The 22,929-nt window shown below is 43.7% G+C and overlaps 1 protein-coding gene across 1 annotated transcript; it reads left to right on the top strand.

The window, feature by feature from the left end:
* Nucleotides 1-5,796: 5,796 nt before the first annotated feature.
* Nucleotides 5,797-15,197, top strand: LOC115502226 (zinc finger protein 154-like). Its single transcript, XM_032591306.1, is given in 10 exon segments — nucleotides 5,797-5,907; nucleotides 6,113-6,470; nucleotides 9,182-9,329; nucleotides 9,646-9,812; nucleotides 13,486-13,571; nucleotides 13,728-13,804; nucleotides 13,806-13,846; nucleotides 13,849-14,233; nucleotides 14,401-14,783; nucleotides 14,869-15,197. Coding segments are annotated over 10 exon segments (2,085 nt in total).
* The last annotated feature ends 7,732 nt before the right edge of the window (nucleotides 15,198-22,929 follow it).

The raw sequence follows: 22,929 nt of genomic DNA, 5'->3' as shown, positions 1-22,929 counted from the left end.
CCTTGGATAAATATCTAGTAGTGCAACTGCTGGGTCATAGGGTAGTTCTATTTTTAATTTTTTAAGGAACCCCCACACTGTTTTCCAGAATAGCTGCACCTGTTTGCATTCCCACCAGCAGTACAAAAGAGATCCCCTTTCTCTGCATCCTCACCAACATCTGTTGTGCCTGAGTTGTTAATGTTAGTCATTCTGACGGTTGTGAGGTGGTATCTCATTGTGGTTTTGATTTGTATTTCCCTGATGATGAGTGATGTTGAACATTTTTCATATGTCAGTTTGCTGTCTGGATGTCTTCTTTGGAAAAGTGTCTATTCATATGTTTTGCCCATTTCTTCACTGGATTATTTGTTTTTAGGGTGTTGAGTTTGATAAGTTCTTTATAGGTTTTGGATACTAACCCTTTATCTGATATGTCATTTGCAAATATCTTCTTCCATTCTGTTGGTTGCCTTTTAGTTTTGTTGATTGTTTCCTTCGCTGTGCAGGAGCTTTTTATTTTGATGAGGTCCCAATAGTTAATTTTTGCTTTTGTTTCCCTTGCCTCTGGAGATGTGTTGACTAAAAAGTTGCTGCGGCCAATGTCAAAGAGGTTTTTTCCTGATTTCTCCTGAAGGATTTTGATGGCTTCCTGTCTTACATTTAGGTTTTTATCCATTTTGGGTTTATTGTTGTATATGGTGTAAGAAAGCAGTCCAGGTTCATTTTTCTGCATGTCGCTGTCCAGTTTTCCCAGCACCACTTGCTGAAGAGACTGTATTTATTCCATTAGATACTCTTTCCTGTTTTGTCAAAGATTAGTTGGCCATATGTTTGTGTGTCCATTTCTGGGTTCTCTATTCTGTTCCATTGATCTGAGTGTCTGTTTTTGTGCCAGTACAATACTGTCTTGATGATTACAGGTTTGTAATACAGCTTGAAGTCTGCCCTGCAATTTTTTTTGCATTATTAAGCAACAGGTGTTTATTCTCTCTCAGTGCTGGAAGTCAGAAGTCTGAAATTAAGGGTCTCAATAGGACTGGTGTCTCCTCAGACCTCTTTCCTTGCCCCGTAGTGGCCGTCCTATCTCTCCTGGGAAAGACAAACTCTCCTGGTAGCGAGGTGGTCCTGGAGGAGGCAGGTCCCAGAAGGTGGGGAGGCCAGGGTCCAGTATACCTCTGTGCCTCTGGAATCCATTGAGGGTTGTGGCCAGGCCCTCTGGGCACTGTCAGCCAACCTGGTACATATTCCAGTGTTGGTTCTGTGAGCAGTGCACCCCATCCCGAATATAGATGCCAGCGTGAGAGGCTGGACTGCTTTTCATTATATCGAGTAAACAAGGGAAGAACATGAGTCTTCATGGGCAAATGTCTCTTAGCAGAAACCGCTGTGCTATGGTGAGTTCTATGATGGCCCCCCCAAGATTCTCGCCCTTGGTGTTCACAGCTGTATCATTGCCTCCCTTGAGTGTGTCTCTGCGAATATGAAAATGTGACATGTAGCATTCCCATGACTAGGCGGAGGTGATAAGATAGTTGCTCTTTTATTGCTACATTACAGAAGACTCTGACTTAGCAAACTGGAGAGACATATCCCTAAGTCGTTAGGGACTGGCTCAATGCAGGGAAAAACTTGTGCTAATCAACACAGTATGAAGGCTTGAGGCCTTCTTGGATCTTTTCCGGGCATATACATCTCCCCTGGTGTGTGTGTGTGTGTGTGTGTGTGTGTGTGCACGCGTGTGTGTGTGTTTTCCCCAATTCTGCAGTACACATGTCTTAATTTTCCTAAAGGTCTCACACCCGCTTCTTCTCAGGGCATAAATGTTCTGTTGTATTCCTCTGCCTAATCTATCCCCGGCACCTGCTGGACTGCTGTCTTCCTGCAGCTATCCTGAGTTTGGAATCTGCCAATATCCTTACTGGCCTCCTACCTAGTTTCCAAACTATTGCCACCATTCCCATCAGTGCAGAGGCAGGAGATGCAGAAACTGGTCCTATCCTGAGCCTTCAGACAAGTTAGAACATTGCAATCAAGCCCCACTGTTTTCCATCCTTCCTGGGTTTCTACAGACCTTCAACCGATTTGTAAGTACTCATAAAGTATTTTGGTCAGCATGTTTTTGTTTATTCAAGTGTTTTTAAACGTAGCAAGGGCCTGTAGTTCCATAATCTGTCATTTACTGATGTCACTCTGATTTAAGGTTAAACTTGCAAAATTGGTTTTCTTTTTTTTTTTAATTTTTTAATTTTTTATTTTTGAGAGAGAGAGACAGAGCATGAGCAGGGGAGGAGCAGAGAGAGAGGGAGACACAGAATCTAAAGCAGGCTCCAGGTCTGAGCTGTCAGCACAGAGCCCGATGCAGGGCTTGAACCCATGAACTGTGGGATCATGACCTGAGCTGAAGTCGGATGCTTAACCTACTGAGCCACCCAGGCACCCCTCAAAATTGTTTTTCTTATTGGCATAGTGGGCCTTATGGAATTCTTGTCATCTATACAGAAGTTTTGCATTCTTTTGAGATGATTTTTGTCTCACTAATTTGTGGGACTTACTTATTAACTGAATTTATTAATTATGTAGCTGCTCTTTTATTTTTAAAATTTTAAAAATTTTGGGGTGCCTGGGTGGCGCAGTCGGTTAAGCGTCCGACTTCAGCCAGGTCACGATCTCGCGGTCCGTGAGTTCGAGCCCCGCATCAGGCTCTGGGCTGATGGCTCAGAGCCTGGAGCCTGCTTCCGATTCTGTGTCTCCCTCTCTCTCTGCCCCTCCCCCGTTCATGCTCTGTCTCTCTCTGTCCCAAAAATAAATAAACGTTGGAAAAAAAATTAAAAAAAAATTTAAAAAATTTAAAAATTTATTTATTTTAAAAAATTTTAATGTTTATTTATTTTCAAGAGAGGGACAGAGAGCAAGCAGGGAAGGGGCAGAGAGAGAGGTAGACACAGAATCTGAAGCAGGCTCCAAGCTCTGAGCTGTCAGCATAGGGCCTGACGTGGGGCTCAAACTCATGAACTGTGAGATTGTGACCTGAGCCGAAGTTGGACGCTTAACCGACTGAGCCACCCAGGAGCCCCTTTAAATTTTTAAAAAATCTTTATTTATTTTTGAGAGAGAGAGTGAGACAGAGTTCAATCAGGGAAGGGACACAGAGAGGGAAGTACAGAATCCAAAGCAGGCTCCAGGCTCTGAGCTGTCAGCACAGAGCCCAAAGTGGGCCTCGAACCCGTGAACCGTGAGATCATGACCTGCCCTGAAGTCGGACGGTTATCCTACTGAGACACCCAAGTGCTCCTGGACTTTTAGTTTATAACTGCCTTCCCAATTTACCTCTTTTCTTATTTTTTTTTTTTTTAATTTTTTTTTTTTCAACGTTTTTTATTATTTATTTTGGGACAGAGAGAGACAGAGCATGAACAGGGGAGGGGCAGAGAGAGAGGGAGACACAGAATCGGAAACAGGCTCCAGGCTCTGAGCCATCAGCCCAGGGCCTGACGCGGGGCTCGAACTCACGGACCGCGAGATCGTGACCTGGCTGAAGTCGGACGCTTAACCGACTGCGCCACCCAGGCGCCCCCTCTTTTCTTATTTTTAAAAAATGTGTTTATCCTTTGTTCTCCATAATTGCCCGTGGCTTTGCTGCAGCTTCTTTGTCCTGGATTGCAATTCTCTTTTATTCCCCAATAATGCTTTTGCTGGAAAAATAACTGACAGTTGTTATTTTTAAGGTTATCAATTTGAAAATTACTTTTGATTTCTTAATTTTGAAAGTTAGAAATGTAAAATAGTCAAATATATTTAAACATAAAACATGTAACTGGATTGTCTAAATAGCATTTTAAAACAATATGTTTACATGGATGCTATAAAAAGCAATCATTTCTACAAAACTTCCCTACTTTCAACAAACTCAATGGCAATGCTATTTTTACATGAAAGAGCTATTTCTTCTCAGAGAGTCTTATGCCCAGGTAAACTAGGATTTCCTGGTCTTTTTAAAGTCTTTTAATTAGATGTAGTAATATTCTTCACAGGCTCAATGTTTTCATAGTGAAATTGTCTCAATTGAATGGTACTCTAATACTTGGGAATGTGGAAACTTTTTTTTTTTATGTTTTATTTTTATTTTTTAGAGAGGAAGAGAGAGAGTGCAAGCAGGGGAGTGGCAGAGAGCCAGGGAGACAAGGCGGGTTCTGTGTTGAGGGCAGAGATCCTGATTCAGGGCTCAAACCCATGAACACAGGAACACACAAGCAGTGAGATCCGGACCTTAGCTAAAGTCAGCTGCTTAACCTACTGAGCCACCTTGACGCCCTTAGGGAATGTGCAATCTTTTAATGGTAAAACAAGATGATCAGCTCTAGAAACATTCCAATTCAAAAATCTCCAAATTATCCATGGACCACCAACGACATCACTACTGAAGCTACTCAGAGATCTTTACTCTTTTCACCATCCAAAGTATTTCTCCAGAGACATTTCTGCCACCATCTTTGAATCACTACATAATCATAATTAATAACCTTCCTTAAAATTTGTTTTAATTGGGGCACTGGGTGGCCCAGTTGGTTAAGTATCCGACTCTCTGTTTTGGCCCAGGTCATGATCTCACAGTTCATAGGTTTTTGGAGCCCTGTATCAGGCTCCGTGCTAATGGTTCAGAGATAGTCTGGAATTCTCTCCCTCTCTCTCTGTCTGCCCCTCCCCTGCTCTCTCTCTCTCAGTAGTAAATAAACTTAGAAAAATAAAATCTGTTTTAATTGTGGTATAACGATGTATAACATTATATTAGTTTCAGGTGTACAACATAAAGATTGCATGTTTGTATACATTGTGAAATGATTACAATAACTCTAGTTAATTAATGTCCATCATCTCACTGTTACAAAAATTAATAGCTTTCTATAATTTGCATTTTACAACTGTTTTTCTGAGATAATATCAATTCCTCATGCAGTATAGAACTATAATCACAGGGAAAATGATAATACTTCCCAGAAATGAGATGAGATCATGGATTTAAGATCCTCTTATATTTCGGGATTCAGAGCACCCTTTGCATGCATGCTCCAACTGTGAACACTGCAGACATTGTCCTATATCAAAATAAGTATTTCTTTCATTGTTCTCTTTTTGAGATCAATGTCAGATCTTGAAGTGAATATAAGGACATTGAAGAGGAAATGTGAATGGATAAAAGTGTTGCCCACCAAACTGGACACCATACATTCTGCAGATCCATTTTTGTACTCCTGCTTCAGGCTGGCACAACATCCTCCTCCATCTTTCTTGTCATGCCCCTATCTGGAGCATTCCTCTTGTCTCTAATTGAACATACAGTTCAGTTTCTTTTCTTTTTTTCTTAAAAAAAAATCTTTATTTGAGAGAGAGAGAGAGAATGAGAATGGAGGAGGAACAGAGACAGAGGGAGACACAGGATCCAAAGCAGGCTCCAGGCTCTGAGCTGCCATCACAGAGCCTGACGTGCAGCTCCAACCCACGAACCGTGAGATCATGACCTGAGCCGAAGTCAGGTGCTTAACTAACTGAGCCACCCAGGCGTCCCACATATATTTCAGTTTCTAAAACTGGCTCTAATTCTTCAGAGCTCATACATTTGAATTACAGTACGGTAATTTTTATTAGTTTCCTCTACCATCGGACACATTTTGTGATTAACTCTGAAATAATATGTGCATCTGGATCTGTAGCTTTTGGGAACATCTGGAAGAATATGTTTAGCTTCTGAGAGCATGCTGAGTTTCAGGGACTCTAAAATGACAGGTCTCTAAATAAATGATCAGTTGCTGCCAGACTATGCAGAAATCTGAGTACCGCCTCTTTAAGAAGGAGCTAAGACCCTCCTCCGCCCTGGAGTCGCCGTTTCCCAGCGCCCCTCGCGGCGGAGCTGGGCCTTTTCGATTGGAGGTGAGGTGCGAGCGCCCTTACGCGCAGTCTGAGGCTCTGTGAGAACTACATTGTCCAGAAAGTTCTGCGACGGAAGCGGGGGTGGGGGCGGAGATAGCGTTGCCCAGCCAATTAAGACCCAGAAAATTGCCGTTTGGTAGGAGGCACAAAACGTCGGGGAGAGACTTCCGGCGTCTTTCTAGTAATTACTTTGGCTACGCTGGAGTGTTGTCACCCGGGTCGAGGGTTAGGAGCGTTGGGGTGGAGACCAAGAAAACTGGCCGAGAAGGCGCGAGGGGAGGAGCCGACCTCGGCGCGCAGCCAGGGGTCTGTGGCTCGACGACGCCAACGGGCTGCCCGGCGCCGGGGCCGAGTGTCCCCTCCGCCCACAGAGTATCCCCTTCGCCCAGGTGAACGCGCGGCCCCCGGCGCTCCCCGCCCTCTCCCCACGCAGACCCTCGAGGCCCGAGCGCGGGGCACCTGCTCGCGTCCCTGCGGCCCAGGTCGCGGTGCCCGGGCAGGGGAGGAGCTGGAGGGCGGGGCCCCGTGTCTGAGCGCCGACGTGACCGGGTGCGGGACGCATGGTGAGCGGCGATATTGAGATCCGTGCCTCAGGTTGAGCAGCCAGCACGAAGTCACCTGTCTCCTTTTCAGGATCGGGCAGGGGTACAGGGAGACCTGAGTCCCTCGAACCCCACCATGGACTCATTCATCCAAGGCCAGTCTTTTTCGACATTTCCCATGGCTTCAGAAGCGGCTCTGGAACTGCAGGGACTGGAGGGTGTCTCAGTCCCTCACCCTGAACCACATGTCCTGTGGATTGTGGTGTCTTGGGACTCCAGTGCTCTTCACTCGGTCTTTGGGTCTAGGGACCCCAAAATAGGGTCTTAAGTCCATGCCAGGGGTTATATGGAGGTGTGCCTGTTCCAGCAGTCAGTGTAAACACATGTGGAAGTTTATTCCTAGATTTGATACCAGGATGTGCAAATTCTTAGAGGTAATACTGAGCTCAGAATAGTCAGGAAACCACAAGACTTTCTTTCAGGTGGGAACAAAGAGCAGGGGGATAGGAGTCAGGACTGCAGTGGCTGCCTGAAAACTTGGGTGTCTACTCTGGAGGTAGTGCGAAGTTTGCATCAGAAGAGGGAGGCGATCTTAACCAGGGTCTTCACAGGCTGCAACTGGATGCAGTATTAGGAGGCAAAAGCTGGGCTTGAGAAGGAGGAAGGACGATCAGGGTGGAGGCTACTGCCAAAGTCCAGGTGAATGTCAGTGGCCCAGTCATAGCTGAGATATGGTTGGATTCTGGATCTGTGTTTTTATTTTTATTTTTTATTTTTTCAACGTTTATTTATTTATTTTGGGACAGAGAGAGACAGAGCATGAACGGGGGAGGGGCAGAGAGAGAGGGAGACACAGAATGGGAAGCAGGCTCCAGGCTCCGAGCCATCAGCCCAGAGCCTGACGCGGGGCTCGAACTCACGGACCGCGAGATCGTGACCTGAGCTGAAGTCGGACGCTTAACCGACTGCGCCACCCAGGCGCCCCTGGATCTGTGTGTTTAAAGGGGCGACTAGATTTTCTGATGTGAATGCTGAAGGTGTGAAACAGAGTTCAGAGATGGGTTTTGGTCTTGAAGTAGGGAAGGGGGGTGCCTGGGTGGCTCTGCTGGTGAAGCATCCTTCTCTTGATTTCAGCTCAGGTCATGATCTCATGGCTCATGAGACTGATCCAGGAGTCAGGCTCTTTGCTGACAGTGCGGAGCCTGCTTGGGATTCTCTCTCTCTTTCTCCCTCCCTCTCTCTCTCTCTCTCTCTCTGCCCCTCCCCTATGCACATGTGCTCTCTCTTTCTCACTCTTTCTCACAATAAATAAGTAAATAAACTTAAAAAAGTAGGGATGGAAGTTCCATCATCTGCCATGAGGAACTTGGTTATAGGAGCAGTATTCACTGGGGATGTCAGGAACTGTGTTTTAACCCTGTTAAGTGTCTGAAATGTTTTGGAGACCACTAAGGGGAGGCCTTTAAGTGGGCAGCTGAATACGTAGGTCTGAAATAGGGGAGTGATTCAGGATGAAAGCATCCAAAATGTGGTGGCTGCTCTGTGGAACCCAGTGAACGAATGTTGGTCACATTTAGGAGGGGTGATCTTCAAGTTATGATGTAAAGCTCTAAAGGGAGCTGAAGGGATGGGTGGAGGCAGAGGCCTGGGTCTCCGGCCTGGATACCTACCTGGCTGGTGTTACCAAGCTTTGCAAACACAGATGAGGGAGGCAAGTGGTTATCAGTGGGGGTAGAGGGATGGGAAAGTGGGGAGGGGCCGGCCCCAGCGACAGTGTTGTCTGGCAGGTGGCCAAGGCTTCCAAGAGAAGTGTGGACGTGAGCTGGGTAGAGAGGCCGAGAATGAGGCAAGGTCTCAGGTCAGAGCAGGTGCCTATTCACCACTCTCTACACACCAGGATTTTGTAGGAACTTTTATGGGGCTTATGGTATTTCATTCATCTTGAACAAGAGGGTCAGGAGCACATGTGGTCATCGGTAAGAGTCACTAGAACTGGAGTGGGCCACCAATGGGCTGAGCTTTGAATGAGGAGTAGGCAGTGACTATTGAGAGGACAACAGGGGCAGCCCAGCAGTGGAAGAGGGCCACGGGTATCTGAGAGCCATCCGTGGTTCTGTGTGGTTGAGTCTGAGGCAAGGGATGGAACCAGGAAGGGAGATCTTTGTAGACTTTGGTGCCATGACCACCAAGGAAGCCATAGGATGTCTGAGATGATACTGGATCCTGTTTGGATAGGTCAAGCATAGTCTGGATGCCATCTGCCAAGTTTAGCATAGGCCTAAAATCAAGACCTATTATGGATACCCTTAAAATACGGTGCAAATGGGATGGCTAGGATGGCCTGAGTGCAAGTTCCCATCCCCACTCTCCTCCTGTGGGTCAGCTCTCCAAACCAAACACCCCTTTTTTATCAAGAAGACTAGAGCAGTTCCAGCGTATCTCTCTGCAGCAGGTCTCAGTTTCCTACCAATCCATGGACTTATGTGACAAGCCAGTCACCTCTTCCCATGGGAACTAAGGTACACTACTTCTTGATACTACAAAGCTTACATCTCAGAGCCCCTGGTGACTCATTCTGTTCTTCATTCTTTTCTGGAGTACCACCTCCGTGTGGCCCTGTGTGGTGTAGCATTGTCTCACTCCTATGCTGTGAGTATGTGTGCTTAATAAATTGCTGTTGCTCTCATCTGGCCAGTGTCAGATTTCACGTTTGGCCATCTCCATAACCGTAGGGTGGGAAATCCACCCTCACCAGTGGGATGAAGAGATGCTGAATAAAACACAAATAATGTGTGGAGAGTTCAGGGACATGTCTGGCCACATGGAGTGGGCCAATGAGGTGTTGGTGGCCGTGGGCATGTGGCTGTGGGTTCCAGAGATGTAGGGGATGTGCCCTATAAAGAATGATGTGTCCTTGGAGAGAGAGTATACCTGATGGTCCCAGGACCTGGTGTTGAGACCTTGGCCAGAACAGGATAATACGAGCAGCGGGATCCCTGTATGCCAGGCCTACAACTTAGATACACATTTGTCCACCTGCCTCTTGTTGCTAATGTCTGGACTCCATGATTAGTGGGCCCATGAAGACACAGTGATACCAGTGGTGCCAGGGCATAGTTTCTCCTCTGAGTTGGGGAGCTTGGGAGGAGGGTGGGCATGCTGTAGATGTGTAGGGGAAGGGATTGTGTCTCCTTAGAAGTGGACTGTCTGTGGTTCATTTGTCACCATCGCAGCAGGGCACTGTGATCTTCAAGGACTTGACTGTGTACTTTTCCTGGCAGGAATGGGGTCTCCTTGACGAGGCTCAGATGTGCCTGTACCACAATGTGATGCTGGAGAACTTGGCACTTATGACCTCCCTGGGTAAGGCTCTTAAACCTACCCCTGTGCCCTAAGATACTTTTTGCCCTTCCTCTTTCCCAAGGGACAGCTGTATTCTCGCACCAGGATCATGGGCATTGCTTCCTTCCTCAGTTTCCTGGGTAGGTGCTGTGGTTGGTTGGGCAAAGGTATGTGCACTGCCCTCTTCTGTCCTTTAGCAGCCCTAGCACCTGCTTCCCTGCAGACTCCCAGGGAAGGATGCAGGCTCAGGAGGGTCAGGATGCAGTCATCCTAATGAATCCTACGTTGCTTACTTTCTCACAGGCCAGGTGATTTTGTGCAGATCCAAGGCACATGTGTGCCTAGGTGTCCTTCCTTCCTCTAGCCGACATTTCTTCATGCTTGCCTGTGCCAGGTGTTGTTATTACTGACAGTCACTACTTATGGATCAGAACCTATTCTTTCAAGACCCTCCTCTGAAGCTCTCTTTGTTAGTTTTCTTTCCTGCGGTATATCACGTGCTGAGTTGTTCTGGGCCCATCTTTGGTGCCCTTCTGTCTTTCCCTGAATCCTTGTATCACCCAGGTCCTGTGTAGTTGCTTATTTTGGGGGTGAGGTGGAGAGCTCCTGTGGTTCACAGGATGGAAATGAATTGTCTTCATGCTGCTGTAAAAAACCAACATGGCTGGGTCGTTAAACATACATTTATTCCTCACACTTCTGGAGGCTGGGAAGTCCATCACCAGCATGGTCTAGTTCTGCTGAGGACCTTGTTCCTGGTTAATAGCTGCTGCCTTCTCTTTGTGTCCTAACATAGTAAAAGGCATTAGGGAGCTCTCTGGGGTCTCATTTATAAGGGCACTAATTTCATTCATGAGGGCTCTACCTTCATCCCCTCACGGAGTCCCCACCTCCTAATAGCATCACATTGAGGGTTAGAATTTCAGCATGCATTTTGGGGGGACACAGACTTTCAGTCCATAGCATTCCACCCCTGGCTCCTAAAATTCATGTCTTTCTCACATGCAAAATGCATTCATCCCATTCCAGCAGCCCCCAAATCTTAACTAGTTCTAGCATCAACTTTGAATTCTAAAGTCTTATCTAAATATCATCTGTATCAGGTGTGGGTGAAACTTGAGGTATGATTTGTCCTGCAACAAATTTCTTTCCAGCTGTGAACATATATAACCAAACAAGTTACGTGCTTATGAACTATGGTGGTGGAACAGAGGTAGAGTAGATATTCCTGTTGCAAAAGGAAGAAATGAGAAAGAGAAGTGATAGATAGCAAATAAGTTCAAAACACACAGGCAGATTTCATTAAACCTTAAGCCTGAAGAATACTTTATGGTTCCGTGGTGTGCCATCCGGGTCCACGGAGCAGCAGTCCCACCTCCAAGGCTCTCATAGGCAGCAGTCCTGCCTCTGGTGCTCTCCTGGATTTGGATTTCATGACTGTAGCTCTTCTCAAACTGGAACTATAAGCTGGTGACTCTATCCCTTTGGGTCCTGGCCCTACTATTCTGAATATTGGCCCCCTCTCTCTGGCGAGCACACTACAGCTCTCTGCCAGAGCCCCTTCCTGAGGCCCCGGTAGGCACATCTGGCCCGCCTGAACCAGGGAAGTGGACCCTCTCCCCCCCACCCCCAATGAAATCACTGTACCCCACTGGCCCATGCTCTGGTCTGTTGGTGGGAATGGCAGCCCTGAGGGTCTGATGACCCTGAGGTGCCGGGCAGGAGGGTGTCATTCTTCCCTTGTCTTGAAGAATAGCACCTGGCTTCTATGGAGGTGGCTGATAACGTCTGGTTCATATGCATTCTGATACCCTTATCAGTCACTTGCCCACGTCCTTAGTGTTTTCTTAAGAAAACTGCTTTTTCATTTTTTTCAGCGTGGATAGGCTGAGAATTTTCCACATCTTTAAGTTCTGGTTCCTTAAAAAAAAATTTTTTTTAATGTTTATTTACTTTTGAGAGAGAGAGAGACAGAGTATGAGTCGGTAAGGGGCAGAGAGAGGGAGACACAGAATCTGAAGCAGGCTCCAGGCTTTGAGCTGCCATCACAGAGCCCAACGTGTGGCTGGAACTCATGAACCGTGAGATCGTGACCTGAACCGAAGTCAGACGCTTTACCAACTGAGCCACCCAGGCTCCCCAAGTTCTGGTTCCTTTTTGCTTAACCGTCCCATCTTCAAATCAGTTCTAATTACATTTTACTATAAGCATTCAAGAAGAACTAAGCCACTCCTTCAATACTTTGCTTAGAAATTTTCCCAGCTAAATATCCAGTTTAATTGCTTTTACATTTTACTTCTACAAAATACTAGAACATGAACAAAATTCATCCTTTTATATCCATTGTCCAATAACATGTTCCTTATTTCCTCCACCTTTCTGGTGAAGTCCATCCATATTTCTACCAACATTCTGTTCATGATTACTTAAGCATCATCTAAGATGATGGAAGCTTTCTGTACAACTCTCCTCTTCCTAAAGTCTCATGAGAATTGCTGTTAGCACTCCCTTCGTGACAGTATTGGCCTTTGCTGGTACACACCACAAAGCTGTTCCAGCCTACCCACCACCTCCCAGTGTCAAAGCTGCTTCCACTTTCTTAGGTATTTGTTGCAGCAGGCCCCCACTTCTCGTACCAATTTCTGTTTTGGCCCACTTCAACTGCTATAACAAACTAACATAGGCTGGGTGTTTAGAACAGAAATATGTATTTCACAAGTCTGATGTCTGGGCAGCCCTCAGTGGAGGTACTGGCAGATTCAGTGGTAAGGGCCTCTTCCTGGTTCATAAATGGCCATCTTGTACCCATGTCCTCACATGGCAGAAAGAGCATGAGAGGGCTCTCTAGAGTCACTTCTACAAAGGCACTAATCCCGTTCATGAGGACTTCACCCTCATGATCTAATCACCTGCCACAGGCCACACACACCTCCTAATACCATCACCTTGAGGGTTAAGATTTCACCGTGAGAATTTTGCAGACACACAAACATTGAGTCCATAGCATGAATCCAGCCCCAGCAAGATGAGCTCATTGGAAACCTGGCCCTGGGGGAGGCACAGTGTCAGGGCTGGGTTCAAATCATATCAGAAACTTATTGTTTGATATTGTGGTGTAATGACAGTGGTGACTAAACCTTATTAGTGCCTTTCCCATTCTTGACACTGCCAACTGTCATGTCTGCTGTTTATTGCTTCTACTCTTACTTCCAGAGCAGGGTTATTCCCCCACATTGGTGGACTCCATCTCACCTGTTATTGCTCTGCCTGGAGCGCTCTAACGCTGGCGTCTACATGTTGGGTCATGATGTGTGCACATAGACAGTCATCACATACCAGCTGCTCTGTTGCAGTCACATTTTCCTGCCTGAACACATTCTTCTACCTAACACCACCCACGGCAGCAGAAGACAAGATATGCTGAATGTTGTTTGTAGAGGGACAAGTAGTAGACCATGCTGCTCCTTCCTGTATTGCACCCCATGGTTGTGTCTTTTACCTTGTGTGGCCTCCCCCATCCCATGATCTTTAGAGGCCCAGTTCTGATAAGCTGCCCATCCACAATCTGTACCCAGATCTCTGGTCCTCAGAATAGTCCCACTGATTCGTTCCTGGGTTGGTCAGATAACTTTTCTACAGGTTTCCTCTTCTCACCAGAGTCAACATGCACTTCATCAATGTTTCTTTCCTTCAGGTTGTCGGTGTGGAGTGGAGGATAAGGCCATATGTTTTGAGCAGTGCATTTCTGCGAGAGTATTGTCACAGGACGGGACTTCCAAAGCAGGTATGTCTCCCCAGAAGATTTGTGGACCCATCTTGAGAGACATTTTGCATTTGATCGAGCACCAGGACACTCATCATAAGCAGAAATTGTACATATGTGGGGCATTTGGAAAATAATTTCATGTCACCGCAAACCTTCATCAGCACCATTAGCAGCACATTGGAGAGAAGCACTTCAGAAGCAATATGGGCGGAGCCTTGCTTTTAGAGAACTGCAAATTCGATGTCAGTGAAGCCCTTTACCTGCAAAGAAATTAGGAAGGACTTCTTGGCCAGCTCAACTTTCTCTGGCAACAGGTCACTCACACTGGGGAGAAGTCAAACAGTGTAACTGAGTGTGTGGTGGCCTTCCACAATGTAAACTGTCATTGTAACCAGGGAGACTGCATGAAAACTTTTAGCCCCAAACACACGTTTATTCAGCACCAACAAGTCCTCACGAGGGAAAGATGTTATAGCTGCAGTGAATGTGGGAAATCCTTTAGCAAAAGCTGTAGCCTCCATGACCGTTTGAAAGTTCACACTAGAGAAAAGCTTTATAAGTGTGGGGAGTGTGGGAAATCCTTTAGGCAAAGCTCTGGCCTCATTCAACACCAGAGAGTTCACACTAGGCTAAGAACTCATGAATGTGATGAATGCAGAAAATTATTTAGCAAGAAGTACAATTTCATGATGATCAGAAAGTTCACACTGGTAAAAAGCCATATGATTGTGGTAAATGTGGGAAATTCTTTAGCTACAAATCTGACCTCATTACTCACCAGAGAATTCATACTGGAACAAGGTCTTATGAGAGCAGTGAAGGTGGGAAAGCCTTTAGCCACAGCTCCAGTCTCATTAAATACCAGAGAATTCACACTGGAGAAAGGCCTTATGAGGGTGCGGAATGTGGGAAATGCTTTAGCCAGAGTTCTCACCTTATTAAACACCAGAGAGTTCATGCTGGAGAAAGATCTTATGAGTGCAGTGAGTGTGGGAAATTCTTCATCTCTAGTTACCGATTCTTTCAACATCAGAGAATTCACACTTGTTTAAGACCTCACAAATGTGATGAATGTGGAAAATTATTTACCAACTTGTCCAACCTCATTAAGCACCAGAGAGTTCACACTGGAGACAGGCCATTTGAGTGTAGTGAATGTGGGAAATTCTTTAGCTGCAAATCCTACCTCATTACACACTGGAGAATTCACACTGGAGTGAGGCCTTTTGATTCTGGGGAATGTGGGAAATCACTTAGCCATGGCTCTATGCTCCTTCTACACTGGAGAGTTCATATGAGGGAAAGGCCTGAATGAGTGCAGTGAATGTGGGAAATCCTTTAGCCACAGCTCTAGCCTCATTAGACACCAGAGAAGTCACACTGGAGAAAGGTCTTGTGAATGTAATGAGTGTCAGAAATCCTTTAGCAACAGCTCTAGCCTCATTAAGCACCAAAGAGTTCATACTGGGGAAAGGCCTTATGAATGCAGTACATGTGGGAAATCCTTTAGCCAGAGTTCTAACCTCATTAATCATCAGAGAGTTCACACTAGAGAAAGACCCTATGGATGTAGTGAACATGGAAAATCATTTACCTTCAACTGTCATCTCCTAAAACACCAGAATACCCACAAGGAATAAAGCCCTTTACATAACACAGGTAAGTCTGTTATAGACTGCATTGTGTCCCCTCAAAATTCATATGTTCAAGTCCTAATCCCTAATGTAAGTATTTCAGATGTGACTTTTTTACTAAGATAATTAAGGATAAATGAGGTCATAAAGATGGGGTCCTAATCCAATGTGACTGGCGTCCTTTTAAGAAGAGGAGATACCAGAAGGTGTGGCCCTTGTGTACTTTTGTGTGCTCTGTCTTTCTCTCTCTCCATTAACAAAAGACAGACCATCTAATAAAGACAGTTGTAAGTCAGGAAGAGTGGCCTCATCACAAATCAATCCTGATGGCACCTTGGTCTTGGAGTTCTAACCTCTAAAGCGTGAAAAAATAAATTTCTGCTGTTTAAGCCAACTAGCCTGGTATTTTGTTAGGGCAGACTGAGAGGGGACAAAGATACAAATTTCTTTGTACCACAGCATATTCTGTTTTCACTGGACTTGATAGGTAGCCATGAATAATGCCAAGAACATATAAAAACAGAGTAAAATAATTAGGAAGTCACAAATTTTAAGAATTACTTTGCTCTTTTAACAGCTTTATTGAAGTACAGTCAGTTCTTGTTATTCATGATAGTTATGTTCTAGAAAGTTACTGGGAGCACTGAATTAGTGAATACAGAGCCGTTGTTCCTGGGGAAATAAGGTTCCTAAGGGCCTCTGGTCACATTTTCATCAGTCAGTCAATACATAACATTGTTTTACATGTATTTCTGTTGAACATATTTTTTAAAATTTTATTTTAGAGACAGTGCGAGTGGGGGAGGAGCAGAGAGAGAGGGAAAGAGAATCCCAAGCAGTCTTTGCACTGCCAGTGCAGAGCCCAGTGCAGGGCTCAAACTCACAAAACTGTGAGATCTTGACTTGAGCCAAAACCAAGAGTCAGACGCTCAACTGACTGAGCCACCCAGGCCCCCCCTACATGTGTTTCTATTTAAATGCAACTCATTTACTGTATATTGTTGATTGAATAACATTGAATTCATAGCCAACAGCACTGTAACTCATGCCTACCCAATATTTACCTACCATGTATTTTCTTTAAGGCACATTCCTTGTGCTTAGGAATATTAGACAGCACTTAGGTACTAGGCTTGGAGGCCATTTGGAACCACAAAATCATAAAAACTGCAAGTATGTCAATAAGTAGATCATGAGAAGAATACTTGTTTTCAGTGTGAATGAGAAGGCATCCTGTGGCTTTGTAGATCTCATGCACATCAGGTGACTCAAATTTTTTGTAGCTCTGCAGGTGTCTGGGGAAATATAAAAGTGTGAGTATTGATTTTATAGTTTCAAATTTTAGCAAGTAGGCAAATTTATAAATAACAAAATCCATGAAAAATGAGTATTGACTATATAGTTGTCTCGTCATAAATTGTTGTATATTTAAAGAATACGATTTGTGTTTTGGTATTCTTAAACTTTTGAGACTAAAAGTTCCTTCTTGCCCTTCATAATCCATCCTTAATATATAAAGTTACTGAATCAAGGACATATTTTACCTTTTATAATGGATATTTTCAAATATATACATAAAGGAAAGGACTGTGTTATTAAGTTCCATAAACTTTTCCCCAGTTTTCCATCATTTATCATTTCATCATCACGCTTGTTTCTTCTATTATGATGCACATTGCTATGCTGTTTTACTTCTAATCTTGACATCTTATCTGTCTTTAAAATTTTTTTTAATGTTTTTATTTATTTTGAGACAGAGTACATGCAAGCATGGGATGGACAGAGAGAGAGGCAGTGAGAAAATCCCAAGCAGGCTCTGCGCAGGCTTAGTGCAGAGCCTGATGCAGGGCTTGAACTCACAAATCGAGAGATCGTGACCTGAGCTGAAATCAAGAGTCAGAGGCTTAACCAACTGAGCCACCCAGTCACCCTGACATCTCTCTTAATGCATAATCTGCAGAACACGTTTTCAAGTTTAAAGGCCTCGACAACTTGTTCAAAAAATATTTAAAGTATAATAAAATGTTTTCAATGCCCAATTTTTTCTATTATCTAAAATATGTGCTCCTTTTTTTTAATGTTTATTTATTTTGAGAGAGAGAGAGAGAGAGTGAGCGAGCATGAGTGGGGTAGGGGCAGAGAGAGGGAGAGAGAATCCCAAGCAGGCTGTGCAGAGCCTGATGTGGGGCTCAATCTCATGAACTGTGAGATCATGACCAGAACTGAAATCAAGAGTCAGATGCTTAACCAACTGAGCTACCCAGGTACTCCTGTGCTTGCTTTTTAAGGCAGGTTGGTTGCAATCGGGTTCCAAATGTATCTATGACTTAAGTAGTTCTGTCTCATAATTCTCTTTTAACTTATAGCTAATGGTTTTTTTTAACCTTTTTTTCTTCTTATTTATTCTTGAAGTTCCTGAATCATTTGTCCATTAGCATTTGTCACATTCTGGATTTGTCTTTTTTGCATATCTGATGCAGTTTAATTTGGTTACCCTTTCCCTAAATTTCTCATAAACTAGCTATCAATGAGATGGATCAGAGAGCTGTAGTCCCAGATGAGTGTGTTGGTGATATACCTGGAAGCTCATACGGTGTTTGCGAGGACACGTCCTCTCTGCCTGGAAACCTAAACATTTCAGATACCATATGCCCCAGTATATGACAAATATGCACCTGTTACACTGCAGCATAGTCTAGAGAAATATACATCCCAGCAGCTCTCTGTGACAGGTATGTGGTACTGACAAACCTGTGGAGGCCCCACTCCCAGCCTGAGGACAGGTGTGGGATGCCGATGCTCCTCGAGACAGCCTGGACCCACATACACATACACCACCCTGTCCACAAAACAAGTTTGACAAGCGTGAGACGGAACCTGCATTTGTAAAAGGCCATAGGCCCGTGGTGAAAAGGAAGGCGCTGACACACAACAGCAGGTGTGGCCGTAGGAAAACACACATACTACATAGAGACGTGTGAGATGGGCGTGCGACAGGGTTGTGCCAAAGCTGGTGTTTGAGACACACGTGCAGTCACACAGTGTCCGTGGATTGGGTGTGACAAGGCAGGCACAGCCTGGCTTGGAGACAACCACCTTCTCCATCATCCCTGCAGGTTTGTTGATTGTGGAAATGAGAACAAACACACTGGTGCAACCATTTTCACGAACAAAATGATGAACTTATCCTTCCTTCCCAATGTTACCTCCTGCCCCTAGACAATTTCTCTCTTGCTGTCTTCCATGGTTTTCCTTTCCTGACAACTGTTTGTTTACTTCAGTATAGATTAGTTTGCCTTTTCTAGAATTTTATATCAATTGAATCTTTATTTTTTGTTGTGTGGTCTGTTTCCTACTGCATAATTGTTTTGAGATTCATCCTTGTGCATGTGGTGTATAAGTAGATTTGGGATTTTTTGCTTAGTTGTGTGTATGTGTGTGTTTCCCTAAATATTCTATTGTATGTATAGAACACAATCTATTTATATATTCATCTGCTAATTGACATGTGGTTGTTTCTGGTGTTTTGGCTGTTAGAGATAATGTTGCCACAGACATTTATATTTTATATTAAGTCTTTATGTGGAAATTTGTTTCATTTCCTTGAAGTTAAGACCTAAGAGTATAATCACTCATACAGATGATAGGTGAGTGTATCTATTGTTAAGGAACTGTCAGACTGTTTTTAAAGTGGTTAGACAATTTTACAGTCTCACCAGCACCAGTATTGTTTGAGAATTTTAGCTTATCCAGATCCTCACCAACAATTGGCTTAATCAGTCCTTTTAATTTTTGTCATTCTCCAAAGCGTTTCTTGAATCTTCTTGCAAAAAAAAAAAAAAAAAAAAAAAAAAAAAAGGAAGCACAGTACCTGGTAACTTCCTTTAACTTTAAAAGGCAACTTTTTGTCAACTAGAAATAGAGCTGATAAAACAGGGGACATGGAAGATGGTCAGCATTGAGGGGATCCTAGAGTAGGAAGGGACTCCAGAATGTCCTGGTTGTGGTGCAAGCAGTCCTGCCACTCAGGCCACATGATCTAACAGACCCCTTGGAACTGAAGGCATTGGTGGTGGGAAGATGTCCAGTGCTTGTTTTCGGGCAGTCCCTAGCCAGAGAATCACCATGCATGCTGCTGCCTCTCTGGAGGATGTCCATGCCACCTGAAGTCCAGATTTCTACATCATTTTGAAACAATTCCCGTTGTGTCACTGTCCTCACATAAGAACAGGATGGTTAAATATGAGGCATCAAATCACGCACCCAGAACAGCCTTGCTATATTCCATTATTATGGAAACGTATACGTTTATACATGTATAATGTATACCTCCTGGTTATAACCAAGATTCAGCTGGATCAGATCCAGAGAACACAAGTGGGCTGTGCAAGTAGGTGGTTGAGGAGCCCCCCACAGTAGTTGACAGTTCTGGCCAATGGCGATTCTCGGTGTTCTGCACAGCCAGATGGAGGGGAAGAAAGCCTGAACTTTGCCTCTGCATTCGTCATTACCACCGCCTGGATGATGTTCCTTCACCCTAAATTCATATGTTGAAGCCCTGTTCCTCAGTGTGATGGGATTTGAAGGTGGGGCCTTTGGGAAATAGAGTTTAAATGAGGTTGAGAGTATGAAGCCCTCATGATGGGATTAATGTTGTTATAAGAGACCTCAGAGAACTTACTCTCTGCTCTCTTCTTTCTTGTCTTCTCTCTCCCTTCTTCCCTCCTTCCCTTATTTTAACTAGGCCATACATGTACAGTGCTTAGCATATTTGCTTCCCTGAATCACCTGCTGTATAACAGACTGAGAGCACTCTTTTTAATTCGTGTATTTCTCCAGAAATATTTTCTCTCCTATTCAAATGTGCTGGGAAATCTCCTTATACTCATTTGCTCATTTTCTTTTCTTTTAAAAAAATTTTTTTAAAACATTTATTTATTATTGAGAGACAGAAAGACCCAGAGTGTGAGCAGGAGAGGGGCAGAGAGATAGGGAGACACAGAATCCGAAGCAGGCTCCAGGCTCTGAGCCGTCAGCACAGAGCCCGACGTGGGGCTCGAACTCACAAACTGTGAGATCATGACCTGAGTCAAAGTCAGTCACCCAACCAACTGAGCCACCCAGGTGCCTCATTTGCTCATTTTCTATGTACCTTAACTGCTGAATTCATTCTCCTCAAACCATCTTTAACTGAATCTGATCTATGATCATGAAATACGAAATGACCAGTGCCATTAGGATGTTCCATACACCTGATTTTCTTTTCCATGGTTAAATTTTTGGTTTATTAAGACTTACTATTTTCTTCCCCTCCAAATTTAATGTGTTTTACTTTTAAAATTTTTAATTATTTATTTAATGTAATGTAAACAACCAAGAACTGTTTCAAAAAACTTCTCATTTTAGTGACTCTCATGAGAATAGTAATAATGATTTTTCTAGTTGGATTTAGAATTACACAATTTTAATTATTTGATCTTATATTTGCATTTTTTTCTCTTGGGATGAAAACTTTGGTTCTCAATAACATTCATACTTGAAAATAGCAATGCCATGGGTTCCTGGGTGGCTCAGTCAGTTAAGCATCAAACTTCAGCTTAGGTCATGATCTTACAGGTCATGGATTAGGGCCCCGCATTGGGCTCTGTGCTGACAGCTCAGAGCCTGGAAGCTGTTTCAGATTCTGTGTCTCCCTTTCTCTCTGTCCCTCCCCCGTTTACATTCTGTGTCTCTTTCTCTTTAAAAAAAAACAAACATTTTATTTTTTAAAAAATGTTTATTTTTTTTAAAATGTCAATGCCATTAATTTACTAATAATATAATGGAAAACAGTTTGAATATTTTCAGGTATTTTTCTTTAAGATCTAATTGACTAGTGATGTAGAGTCTGTAGTTTATCTTTTTAAATCTAATAAACAAATCTCTCTTGATGTGAAAATGTCACTAATTTTCCAAGTATTCAGAATAGTTTTAAAGATTGCTTTTGTTTTGATGTTTTTGATTACTGTTTTATAATTAGGTAAAATGTTTACATTTGTTGAAATGTCAAAACAATAACATAAAATTCAGGTAATTGTTGCTTCCTGATGATTGATGTCTCCTCCCTATATGAAGATATGTCAATAACTTTTTACTTATTTCCTGCCTTGTTTATAAAAAATAGATACATGTTTGTTTATTATTATTATTTTAAAATATTTATTTATTTTTGGGAGAGTGCAAGTGAGGGAGGGGCTGGAAGAGGGGGACCAAGGATCCCAAGCAGGCTCTTCACTGACAAGCTGACAGCAGCTAACCCGATATGAGGCCTGAACTCACAAAACACAAGATCATGACCTGAGCTGAAGTTGGAAGCTCAACCAACTGAGCCACCCAGGTGGCCCCAAAAGTAGATACATGTTTAAATTCCTCTGCATTTTAAGTTTACTTATTTTGTGTGTGTGTGTGTGTGTGTGTGTGTGTGTGTGTGTGAGAGAGAGAGAGAGAGAGAGAGAGAGAGAGAGAGAGAGAGAAGGGCAGAGAGAGAGGGGGAGAGAGAAGATCCCAAGCAGGCTCCACACTGTCAGTGCAGAGCCCGATGTGGGGCTCAAACTCATGAACTGCGAGATCATTCACAACTTGAGCCAAAATCAAGAGTCTGATGCTCAACCGACTGAGCCACCCAGGCACCCACACAATCCCTCTGCATTTTAAAAATAGACTTTCTTTTTTGGAGCAGTTTAGGTTCACAGCAAAATTAAGCAGAAAGTACTGAGATTTTTCCCTGTATCTCTTCACCTACACATGCATAGTCTCCTCCATTATCAATATCTGCCATCAGAATGGTACATTGTTACAAGTAGCAAACCTACATCACATTCATCACCCGATCCTCAGCTTCAGTTTATTTTTTGATGATTCTGGCTGCTGTAAATGTCCTCTTTGGTTCTACCTACATGCTGGTATTGTTCAACGTTCTCAAGAATGAAAAAGATTCGCATTTTGGAGAATTCGCATGCTCAGCTTAACTCTTATCTGTTCTCAGACATTGCTGCAACTTCTCTGAGGTATTATCTTTTTTCACCATCTATGATATTACACCCATGCTTTTTAAAGTAGGCTTCACACTCAGTGCAGAGCCCAACACAGGGCTTGAACTCATGACCCTGAGATCAAGACCTGAGCTGATATCAAGAGTTGGACACTCAACCTACTGAGCCACCCAGGTGCCCTTTTGCCACCACTTTTGAATAACTACATAGATACTGTTATTAGCTGTTTGTAAGTTGCATTTTACAACTTTTTTTTCGGAGATAATATCAATTCCCATGGATATCAGCCTCTGCAACCACAAGAGAAATGATGGTAATTTCCTAGCAAAGAGATGAAATCATGGATTTAAGATATTCCCAATATCTCAGTTTTCAGAACAACCTTTGCGTTTGTGCTCTACCTTTGAACACTGCAGTCACTGCTCTGTATCAAACAGCATGGTTTTTCTGGTTCTCTTTTTGAGATTGGTATCGGATTCCTAAAGGAATATATGTCAGAATATAAAATGAGAGAGGGGCACCTGGCTGGGTCAGTAGTGCATGAGAGTCTTGATGTTGAGGTCCTGTCTTTGAGCTCCATGTTGGGGGAGTAGAGTTTATTTAAAAGGAATATAAAGAGAGAGAGATTCAACAGATATGTGTTGCTCAATAAATTATATATGATTAAAGGCAGGAGAAATGTTTTCTGTGGGAACTATGAAGGTCCA

Source organism: Lynx canadensis, chromosome E2, assembly GCF_007474595.2.
Source record: "Lynx canadensis isolate LIC74 chromosome E2, mLynCan4.pri.v2, whole genome shotgun sequence".
Lineage (NCBI taxonomy): Eukaryota > Metazoa > Chordata > Mammalia > Carnivora > Felidae > Lynx > Lynx canadensis.
Note: the sequence above shows the minus strand (reverse complement) of the source record. Positions and strands in the feature narration are given on the sequence as shown.